The 12,027-nt window shown below is 44.0% G+C and overlaps 1 protein-coding gene and 1 long non-coding RNA gene across 2 annotated transcripts in view; one reads left to right on the top strand and one right to left on the bottom strand.

Moving 5' to 3' along the window:
• LOC146766692 (uncharacterized) overlaps positions 1–2,470 on the bottom strand; it is a 22,704-nt gene extending 20,234 nt beyond the window's left edge. Inside the window, exon 1 of the long non-coding RNA XR_014957252.1 lies at positions 1,539–2,470. This is a non-coding gene — a long non-coding RNA (uncharacterized LOC146766692). The remainder of the gene's footprint in view (positions 1–1,538) is intronic.
• On the top strand, positions 2,324–12,027 carry TNFSF10 (TNF superfamily member 10). The gene is made up of 5 exons (XM_021548222.3): positions 2,324–2,610; positions 6,142–6,294; positions 7,727–7,769; positions 8,444–8,560; positions 9,252–12,027. Exons 1-5 carry the CDS (start codon positions 2,488–2,490, stop codon positions 9,698–9,700), a joined length of 885 nt encoding a protein of 294 aa, XP_021403897.1. The 5' UTR covers positions 2,324–2,487; the 3' UTR covers positions 9,701–12,027.

A 12,027-nucleotide genomic window follows, 5' to 3' on the forward strand; every position in this document is an offset into this window, starting at 1 on the left:
CCTCTCCCTTCAGGAAGGAGAGGAGACAGGAATTTCCCACTGTGCTCTCAGAGCCAAACAGGCAGCACCTGCATTCTGGGAACTATAGCTGGAGAAGCAAAGTGCAAACCAAGAGCAGCATTCAGGTGCTGCTGGGGGGAAGGAAGAACAGCTTCATTCCCTCTCTGCAGCTACAGCACTGTGTAGTTCACATGTTCTCATGCTGTGATAAAAACTCAGCCCCTTTTACTGCTCAGCAGAGAAATCAAAGTCAAGAGCTGCTACATACCAGAAAGTCAGCTCTGCTTTGTCTGCCTTGGAAAGCATCCTCTCTGAAAACATCATCACCCCCATCCTTGCAATCATTAAGGAATGGGGAACTGAAGGACTTTTCCAAGTCACTCTTCCTTCATTTTTACACATTTCCAGAGCCATTTTAGCCATTTTACATTCCTACTTGCCACACTGCTGGGGACAAGTGTGGCAGGTCCCCTGCCAGTTGTTTCCTTGACATGCCAAGTGACACATCCTAAGTCCACAGAACAGATTAAGGTTTATCTCTAATTAAATGGCTCACTGAGTAAGCGTTAACAGGATGAAGGAGCAAGTATCAGAGGTTTTGTTGGGGACATGCCCTGGTCTAGCACTACACAAACACACATGACTTGGTTCTGTTTAAAAGTATGCTAACACCATTCCTTCCCACTGGTGTCAATGCCCCAGCTTTACTGTGGCAAAATTTCATCAAAACACTAATTTTCAACTCTTGGAACCTTTAAAATAAATTATTTTCCGTATAAATTTACACTTATTAGAGACAAAAAATAATTCTGGAAAAGTGAGCATTGAAAGTAGCAAAAATTTTCCAGTGCATTCAATGCTGGAAACGGTTGGAATTTCACTTTTGGAATATCCTGTCAGTGTGGAAAAAAAACAGATCTTAAATCTTCAGAAAGATAGTGATCTCGTAATTTTTTTAAGAGACGGATTTGAGTGTGCTTTTCCCATTGCTCTTTTCAAATCATACTTCATTAATTTTGCTTTGCAAGACTGGCACTAATTAAATAAGTATTAAATCAGAAATACCCATGGAGGATTTAAATGATGGGTCAGGGGGACACAGACCGTGCCTGATAGAGGGCAACAAATAAGGTCTTGAAAAAAATCTTTCCTCAGTTGGTATATTAACCTACAAAATAATTCTGTTGAAAAGAGAAAGCCTTGAAGGGGCTGGAAAAAGACAGAATCCAAGCCAACTCCTCATTGTAAACAAAAGTTCCCTGTAGTGTCCTAGTTCTCTTTCACTTTTGTTTCTATTCTTTTTGAAAGGAAACTCCCTCAAATGAGATAGGACCTCCCTAAACAACTAGAATGAATAAAGTATCAGCAGATAATTATGGATTTGGTTATAACCCAGACTGTGGGAGGTTAAGGAATCAGAACCCCAGGGAAAGTTAATGGACACACCCTAAAGCAAGGACAAGAAGGAGCGTTAGAGGTTTGAAAACCAACCAAACCAACCTCAAAGTGCCATCAGATCAAGAAAGCTCAAAATGTACCTGATGTCCACGTACTGTGCCAATTATCGTGTCATGACCAGGGTGTAGAAGCACTGGCAGCACTGGCAACTCTTGGCACTGATTTTTAGCTCACAAGCACCTTTCTGTGATGGTTCAGCTCCACAGGAGAAGCTGCAGAGGATAACACATGGATAGGGCAGCTCAGGAAGGACATGGACCTATTGGACTGATGCTCAGAAGGCTGGAGCACCTCTCCTGTGAAGAAAGGCATTGATTCAGATTCGGTATAAGAAAGAAGTTATTTACAATGAAAAGATTTTTACACTTAGGGTGGTGAAAAACTGGCACAAGCTGCACAGAGAAACTGTGGATGCTCCATTCCTGGAAGTGCCAAAGGCCAGATTGGACAGGGCTTGGAGCAACCTGGCATAGTGGAAAGTGTCCCAGCCCATGGCAAGGGGGTTGGACGAGCTGAACTTTAAGGTCCCTTCCAACCCAAACCAATCTGTGATTCTAAGATTCCACTACACATCTTGAACTCGGGAAACTCCGTGCCTCTCTGCGCACACAACCAGAGCCTTAACGTCTTTTAAAAACCACCTTCCACCATTCTCTGGTGGCAAACTCTCAGGGAGGGTTTGCTCGGAGATGCTCCAGCAGCAGCTGAGAGCAGCGACCGCACACTTCAGCGACGATCCCGCGCTGCGGGGAGGCGGAGAAAGCGGCGGGACCCGGGAGGGCAGGGAATGGAGGGCGGGGAACCTGGGAGAGGAGGGCTGAAACAGGAGGGAGGACTAAAACAAGAGAGGGAGGGCTGGAGCAGAGGGGCAGGGCACGGCCGAGGGAGCACGCCCCGCTCCATCCATCCCCGGCGGGGCGGGCTGAGCGCCGCGGCCGTCGGGGGCCGCATTCGCCGCGGGACAGCGGCCGTGAGCCCCCGGAGCCCCCGGAGCCCCCGGCCGGCCCTGCCGCCGCAGCCAGCCCCAGCATGCTGCCGGCGGGCGGCCCCAGCCCCGCGCAGACCTGCGGGGCCGTGCTGGTGGGCGCCGTGCTGCTGCAGTCCGTGTGCGTGGCCGTCACCTTCCTCTACTTCACCAGCGAGCTCCGACAGGTCTGTGGGGGCTCGGCGGCGGGGGGAGCCGCGCTGCCCGCTCTGTGCCCCGGGACAGGCCGCTCGGGGCCGGGGGGATGCGGGCAGCGGCGGCAGCAGCATCCCGCGCCCCGCGGAACGAGTCCGCTCGCTGCGCTTGGTCCGCAGCGCGGCCGTGCGCGGGGAAAGGAGCTCCGAGCCGGGCCGGACGCGGTGCCAGACTCGAGCCAACAAAGTCCGGCGCTTTCGCAGGAAATGTGTTTCTCGTTAGGGCGCAAATTCGCCGCCTCATCACTTTGTGCGGTGCGGGAGGGATGGGTGGAAGAGGCTCTGTCAGGCTGAGGAGGGCTGGGGAAAGCTCAAGCGCCTCGTGGATGCTTCCTGTAGATAATACATGGTTTTAAGACTGTGACTAATCCTAAAGGAACTGTACCAGACGGCAAACACCGCTGCATTCCCCAGAGTAATTTATAACATACCCACTGTATAGTCTAGATGCTTTGGTCTCCTTGCAGCCACCCTTGAGGCCTGGCAGCTGCTGCTTAACTCTTCCCTCTTCTTGGAAAAGATCATTTGCACTCCAAGAAGGTTGAATTTAGTCCCATGTTTGTGGCCCTGCTTTTCAAGGACCACTTGTTATTCAGGGTTTCCATGGTCTTACCCCACATTGACTGTCCTGCTTTAAGTTGTGCCTGGATGTTGTTACTCCTGGCACACAGGTAAACCTACCTGCAGGTAAGTGTTCTGTACATGTACAGCTTCAGAAAATATTGCATAAATGTAAGTTATTATTGTATATAAGCACTCAGTGATACATAATTAATTACAGTATTAATAATAATGTAGCTATGCATATTATGCTATATATGCATTTACTCCACATTAGATTTAATAGGTGAAGTATTCTGAGATGTCAGAGTTCTCTGTGAGGCAAAGGGTGTGCAGTGTTCTGCAACAGGAGCCAATGCTCATACTCTTAAAATATATAAAACAGATTTTCCTGCTGAATTTATAGCTGTCACTGTCCAATGGGGGAGTCACAGAAATGTGTTTACTTTATAAGATCAGGTTAGATGATTGCTAATGAAGAAAAATATGTAAAGGCATCCTCCTTCCCTCATGTACACAGTTCAGAGTCCCTTGCTAACAAACATGCCAGTCTAAGTAATTAGTAACCACATTTATCTTTTCCTTCCTTCTATTCAAACATGTACACCTGGGACACAACTACATCCCAGGGACTTACCCAAAATACAACTCACCGTTTCTGAAGAATAACAAGCCTGCATTTGTTGTGTAGGGTTAAATCTGTCCAAACTGAAGTTGTGCTGGGCTGCAAACAAAGGTTGTTAGCTCTGAAGGGGGTACCTTAACCACATATTCCTGCATGTGCAATTTGGTGCACAGTAAACAGGAAAAAACTCATCTGGACACAGCCTGCTTCCCCACATCAACATCATGCATGTGAAATAAATCTCTGTAGATAAACTGTGATTTTTTATCTGTGCATTTTTCTTCCCTTTTTTTTTTTTTGTTCGTAATACCTGCATTTCTACACCTTCCCCAAATTACTGTGGCTGCACAGACTGCAGGTTACTACCTCTACAAAAAGCATGCTGGCAACTAGCAGGGTTTGTTCATTGCAGCTGCAGTAACCTAATTAGGAGTATGGCATTTTTTTAACTGTTTTGTTTTAAGAGGAAGTAGAGACAATAAAGTTCTTATGCTTCAGGATATAAGGCTAGAAGGAAAACAATCTCAGGCTTCCTTCTTTACCAACAACAGTCCAGTAACCACTCCTAACATAGGAGGGAGGCTCTAAAAGATAACATTCCTGAAGGAGTTGTGTCCCCAAAGGCTTCAGTGCTGCAGATAAACCTCATTTGAGAAATTCCAGTCCCTCGGTTCCATAATGTGCTGCTGCAGGGTTGGCGTTCCCTGAGGTTTCAAACTGCATACAAAGTAAGGTTACAGTGCCAGGAGAGTGAAGCTGTTTTGGGGAAAAGTGAGCAAGTAAGGTGGAGGCAGAGGCACAGGATTGTTTGCTCCCAAATGGGAGGGCAGAGCTGGGAGCTGAGCTGTGACAAGTCTGCAAGCGAATAAACAGTAACCTCACAACTTGCCTTTGTCTGGCTTTTTTTCTTGAACTCGTCAAACTACTTTTTTATAGAAGCTCATTGTATAGTTAAATGGGTCTGAGCCTGTAGTTTTACCTTAATGAGCACATAATATTAATCACTTTGAGTTCTTGAAACCTGATTTAAAAATACCGCTGTACTCCTTGGCAAGGACACAGAAACTCTCACAAACACCCTTTTCTTTCTGCTGCCTCCAAAATGCATCATTTCAAGTACTAGCTGAAGCTCAGTGGAATCTGCTGCTGCAAACTGAAGGTGGGCCTTGAAGGAGGTGAAATCTCCTGCCCCTGTAGCAGGAAATCTCTTCCTAAACGCCTTTGTTTTCCAACAGCCAGGAAAAGCATGGAGTGTGAAGGAGAAAATCCACCTGTTGCTTTCAGTACCCCAGTCTCAAAAACAGCTAAAACCTGCATCTGTTTAGCAAACCAAACCAAGCTTCTTTAACACAACAAAAGAGTGACATTGAAATGCTGCTAGCAGGATTCCATCTGAATGCTTTGCATGTTTCTTGCTGTTCCCTCCAAGTGCCCGTGGTGCTTTGCTGGCTCCCCAAGCCGGAGCAGTCTGCAGCTGATGCAGCAGGAGCCCAGTTCCAAGCAAACAAGGGCTGCTCTCAGGTTCTGTGCTCCCACGTTAACCAACAGCGCCAGCTGGAGTCGCGTCCGCAGGGAGCCTGGAGAGAGATCTCCACCAGGAAAACCCTCCCAGTCATACTCCCTGGGAGCCAAAAGGAGTTTTGCCAATCTCTTCGATCTTTGCAAGGAAAAAAAAAATTCTCCATGACTAGGGGATACAGATAGTTGATATTTTCATGTCAAAACCATCTAGCGTTACAATTTTGTTTGTACTCAAATGTCATTTCAGTTTTCTGGATTATTAGGACAAATGGTGTTAGGAGAGACACCAAATGGCATATGGGGAGGATATGGTACAGAGATAAATAACAGCAAAGGTCTGGATTATAAATGCAATTGGTAGAAAATACAGCACAGAAAATACTTTTAAGTTCTAGTATTTGATTTCCTCCTCAATAATTTGTTTAAAAAACAATATTGTGCTGAAGAAATGTTTCTAATGCAGAACTAGAGACCCTAAATAGAGTTTCCCATATCAGGGATTTGGGTGTTGAATTTTCACAAAATCTATTAAGTTGAATACTGGATACCAGATTTGTGTCCATGCAGATAATGCAAGCATATTTTTGCACGTGAGGTATGCCCTCATATATAAATATGTCAGATCAGGATGAAATAAATCCTCTTGTTGTTCATATAGCCCTGTTTGCACCATACTAGCAAATGCTTTAGAGAAAAGAGAAAAGAAAGTGTGTGTTTCTGATCACTTAGTGAATATAGTGACACACCACAGCTGCAAACAGATGGATGAAAAATCCTGGTTTTTCCCTCTGCTGCAGCTCCAGGACTCGTACTCCAAGGGCGGCATCGCTTGTCTCACCGGGGAGGAGATTGGAAATTCCATCCAAAACTTGGAGCTCCTCGACAGTGAAGACAGAGAGGCTGATCCCTGCTGGCAAGTAAAGTGGCACCTGGGAAAGTTAATTAAAAAGGTATTTGGGAACAGTGCGCTTGGTGTTGTTACAGGTGAAGGAATCCTAATAGCAGAATAAAGGAGGCTCAGATTGTTGTATTGCAAAGCAATTGTCAGGCCACAGCTCCAGCTGCAGAATGCTTGCACTGAAGCAAAGGAAAAAACAACCCATGAAAGCTGTTAGTGTCATTGCATTCAGGAAATAATAAAGACTATCAGCTTTTACTAAGCAAATTCCAGTGGTGGGTTGGCTTATGAGAAATACCTCAGGGTAGAGGGTTTGTACCTGGCCATACAGATCATGGTGTTATCAGAGCTGTCACTGCCTCTTTGGAAAAACAAGGAGACTGGGGAGAGAAAATGAGATTAAATGTAACACAGGGAGAAGTACAAAGGTGCCCAAGGAGTGGTCCAGTCACGAGCTGTGTGATGCAGTGATGGAGGAAAGAGCAAGTGGGCACGCAGCATCAGGCACAGCACCTTCCCAAGGAGCACCTCCTGCATGACTTACACACCATTCACATCGTTTTGGCTGCAGAGAACAAAGCCAGCCTGGCTGAAAGATCACAAAGGCTAAAATTTTCTGGAACTCCTTTCAAAATCCCATCTCCAGCACATAAACAAGCTCATCCATAGCAATTCTCTTCTGGCTGAAATTTCCTGGCAAAAATAGACCTTGCAGTCCAAACCATATTCTCTATTTGTATTCAGAGATCTCAGCTCCTTTGGTGGGAGCTCTGCCTGTGAAGTCCCTGAACTTCTGCACAAAGAAAGCATTATTTTACTTGGCTAATATACCTACTAGCTCTCTGATTGCTTAGAAAAACATAGGCTGGGTGCCAGAAATGAGTTACAATTATGATAATACCACTATTACTATTAGGGTAGATGGATAACAGAAATGTGGCAGGACAAAACCCATCAAAAATTGGCAATACAGGCTTTATTAGCCACCCAGGTAAATGATCACCACACTTGCTGCTGCTGCACCACTGTCCATACCAAACTGGTTTGTGTCAGTAATCAGCAGTTATGAAGAAGGGGAATGCACAAAGTAAAATATGCTGGATTAAGATCTTAGATAGGCAGAGATATAAAAATAAATTAAATTTGATTTCTCAGATCTACAACCCTATAGTTCACACTGCCAAGCAAATGGAAGCTGGTGCTTGGACACTTCTCTTATTTGAGAGAAGCATGAGATTCAGATTTTTCAACATACTTTTGCCTGAGCTCTTGAAAATATTTTCCCGTGTCTTTCATCACCTAAAAGATGTAAACATAGAAATTCTTTATTACAACAAACTAATAGGTACTTTTTTTTCCCTATTTGCTTGTTGATCAAATCCAGAATCCCCCTTATTCATTAGCAAAAAAAAAGGTGTGTCTTTTTCCTGCCCCTGTCAGCCTCAGCTGATAAGCTAATTAATTTTTATTGTTTTTGTTGGCAGATGATGTCAAAAAGCTATGAGGAAAACATATCTGCAATCAACGGTATTGTAATAATTTTATTATCTGTGGTAAAAGGGAGCTGCTAGTGGCACTTGATGTGTAATGACTTGATTTTTTAAAAGTGCAGAAAACTGACTAAGGTCTTGTCTTGGCCTCAAGTCATCGAATGTAGGCAAAAAATGATTACTTATTACTAGAAGGTAAATTTACAGGAGACAGAAGTGGTTAGAGCAAGGTAACCAAGGTGCATGCAGAGGACTCAGCCTCTAGATGTCAGCCCCATGTGTATGGGGGATGTTTTAAAAAGCCCTCCCAGTACTCCAGCTCCTAGAACACGCAGCACAGTGCTGCAGAGATCAGTTAAGGAATAGCTCTGCTGAAGCTCACACTAAAGATGCTGGGTGAAAGCATTACAGCCTCCAAGTGGAAATTCACAGGGAGATTAGGAATATTTAACCATAAGATTGAGTACTACAGGTTATTTTGTCTGTTGATGACTTGAAGGCAGAGGGAGGAGAAAAAGGAGAACAAAGAGGCACTTAAAGACATTTCATGAGCAAGAGTGAAAGCGGAATTTGATTAGCCAATAATCAGCCATCAGTCTATGATTTAGTCAATTAAAAAGTGGCATAGCTATTCCTTAAAATCAAGTCAGATGGAACAGATGTGCTTTCTAAAGCCCTCGTTCCTGACATGGGGTTTCTTTTTCCTTTTAGTTGACAGGACTCTGACGCTGCCGCACACGGAGGGGCAGCAGCCGCGCGGTCCCAGCCGCAGGATCGCGGCGCACCTGACGGGCAGCAGCAGCAGGAGGAGCTCCCTGTCCTCACGCAGTAAGGAGAAACCTTCAACAGACATAAAGACCACCAAATTAATTCAGTTACTCTCCCATTGCTAGCCTCGTGCTTACAAACACCTTTTAATACTTGTATTGAGTTTGTAGTAGGAAATGAATTGTCTTGTCCCAGACATTGGTTTTTTCTGCTAATTCCCACCAAAGCAAAAAAACCCATTTCCTCTGGGTACCTCCCTAGCTCTTCTTTTGGAGCCCTCATTAGGGGGAAAAAGAAATTTAAATGTCCTTGCTAGTGTTAAGTTTTCCTCTTTTCTTTCATTTCCTTCTGTCGGTTGTGCGAGTCCCAGCTGCTATGGTGACAGACCTATTAGAAATGTGAGACAGACAGGAGAGACTTGACATTCAGACCATGTTAATGAAGGGTTTGCTTGGCTTTCTGCAGCTTCAGAGGGTCTCAGACACTAATGGATATTTTAACTTTGTTACTAAGTGAAAACACCATTTTTTCCCCTTACTTGGGGGCACAAATATTAAAAATAAAGGCAGTTCATGTTAATTCCCACATAAAGCTTACTTATGGACCATCAAATTGTTGTGAGATGGACCTAATGAACTGCTGGGAAGAGCAGGTTTCCTTACTTTGTTATTAAAAACCAGGCTTCTCAGCTAGCAGACACTTGACTTCACTACCTGTCTTTTAAGTTAGCATTTCTTTTTTTCTTTTCAAGTAAATCCCTTTCCCAGAAGAGGAATTGGACACAAAATAAACAACTGGGAATCATCAAGAAAAGGCCACTCCTTCCTTCACAATGTGGAGCTGAGAAATGGCGAGTTAGTGATACCCCAGACGGGCTTTTATTACATCTACTCGCAAATTTACTTTCGCTTCCGTGAAAACGAGAACGAGGACTCAGATTTGCTGGGACAAATCAGAAACCCCAAACAGCTTGTCCAGTATGTTTACAAACTGACTAATTACCCTGAGCCCATTTTGCTCATGAAGAGTGCAAGGACGAGCTGCTGGTCTAAAAAGGCGGAATATGGACTTTATTCCATCTATCAAGGTGGTGTGTTCCAGCTGAAGAGAGAGGACAGGATTTTTGTCTCTGTCAGCAACAGTGACATAGTTGACATGGACAAAGAAGCAAGTTTTTTTGGAGCCTTCATGATCAGTTAGAACATGAAAATCATGATCCCAAATGGGCCCAGTTTTTTCTAGTAAGGGACAGCTTAAATTCCTATAAAATAGGGGATCACAAGCAAAAGCTGTATTGATACCAAAAAGAGCAGCCTGCCCTTTCTCAGCTCACTCAGCGCATGCCGAGTTCTGTTCCAGCAGCCAGGAAGAGCAGCAGCAGCTGGCTGGGGGTGGCAATGCTCTGTGCAGGCACAGGCAGCCAGGCTGGGAATGTGTGAGGGATTCACAGCCCTCAGGTGATACCTTTGGCCAGAGCCCTGGGCAGGTAAGTGCTCAGCAGCAGCAGAGATGCTCCAGGCTGGCTCAGCTGTGGCAAAAGGGATGGCGGATGCTGAGACTGGATATCAAATTTTATTTGTGCTCTCCTCTGGGACCCCGTTTTGAATATATCAGGAGCCTTTGTACATATTGTGCCCAAGTGCCTGTGGAATTTCTCCCAAATTTTTTTGAACAGGAGCTTTGCAGAAGCTGCACATCTTCATCTCATCCAACAAAGCACTTAAGCACCTAATTAATTTTAAGCACACAAACGGTCTGACTACATCAGGGTATCCACATGCTTGAAATTAAGTATGTGCTTAAGCATGCTCCAGGATCGTGTCTTGAGTAAACACATTTGTCTTGTACAGCATATTGTACATAAGAACAGCTGCTGGAATGACACTGAAGAGCTTTTGAAATCAATCTGTGTTTTGATCAACATTTTGTAACAGTGCCTATTTAGTTAATTACTCTGCTGCAGACATTCTCACCAGGATCCCAGTAAGTTCAGTAATGCAGTTGCTGTTACACTTGTTGACAGCAAGAACTGGATCCAGAAAAAAAAAGTGGGTTTCCATAAATACTGAATTCTGTGAGAAATTTGCAGCAAGTTAGGCATGACAAGATTCTTCCATGTTTATTTGTATTGCCTGTGTTTGTTAGGATGTAATGTAGAATAACACACCCCAATGACTAACATTTTTAGGAAAACGGGCACAACTATCTGTAGTTACAAAAATGCTGCTTATTTAGATAATGCTGTAATTATTTGATTTAATTTTTAGGAATGGGTGGAAAATTCTCACAATGTTTTTTTTAAAATACATTTTTTAAAAAAATGAACAGTATATTTTTTACTTCTATGAAAATGACTATTTTGTATTAAAAGTATTTGAAAGTTTAGACTGTGGGCACAGTAAAAATCAGTGTAAATCAGCACATCTGTAGCATTGTCAGTGGAGGAATAGCAAATTGCATCATGAATGCATTTTGCCCAGATTCACAGGAAACAGTGGGAAAGGTGGAAAAAAAAAATTGGAGGGAAAGGAAGACAGTTCTGCAAATGTTGCTTTGGATGGCAGGATAAAGTCTGGCTGTCTATTTTTTGAATACACTGGGGTTGCCGTGGGAACTCTCCCACTGACCTGCACCTTGTGGTAATTCAATCAGAGCAGCCCCTGCTCATGGGCCTCAGCAGTAAACAGGCTTGGCTCATCTGCCTGCCCAGGCAGCAGCAGGGCATCAGCAGACACAGCCCCTGGGTTTGTCTGGCCAGTCACACAAGCAGGTAGCTTGTCTCACTTAAATGCTGTGTTGGAGCAGCAAGAGAAGAATTTCAGGAATACCCTCCTTTTGGCAGGTTGGGGCCAAAAAACACACCAGTGTAAGCTGAAAATAATGAGGTTTAACTTCTGCCAGCTGTTTAACAGTGTCACACGTGCTGTGTTCAGTGGCAATCAAATATGTGAAATTCTTCACTATTTGCTGGAACACTTTGGTCTTCCTCCTTCTCAAATGATCTGTTTTGACAGAGAACAGAAAACATTTCTACAGTTTTCCTTCTGATTTCAGTATTTAATTCAGAAATTTTCTCCCGGCCAGAAAGGCTGGAGAACAGAGCCATTCCCTACATACCTGTATGTCTGATACCTTGGAGAAAAGACTTTTTTGTAGGTTCTCCTTGCAGATGGACTGGGCTTGGTGGTTTCAGCACAGGACTGACCCCTGCTAGCAGATTTGATCACTGCATGCAGGGCATATTGCAACAGGAATCACACCAAATAGTAATTTTCTGAGTGATCTGAAGGCTTGGTTGCCAGATCTTATCTTGGGGGAGGATTATCAAGGGATATCAGACAGGACACCTTTAAAGAAGAATGGAAAAATATAGCAAATTTTGTTTGTGCTGTGTCCTGACTCACACTTTTCATCTCACTTTATGTTGAATGACACATGTAGCAAATTCTTTTAGGTTGTGTTAACATGTGACTATTGTAATTTTTTTCTACATGACTTTTATATAAAACATTTTTACTAAAGAGTTA

The sequence above is a fragment of the Lonchura striata genome, chromosome 9 (genome assembly GCF_050655825.1).
Source record: "Lonchura striata isolate lonStrDom1 chromosome 9, ASM5065582v1, whole genome shotgun sequence".
Lineage (NCBI taxonomy): Eukaryota > Metazoa > Chordata > Aves > Passeriformes > Estrildidae > Lonchura > Lonchura striata.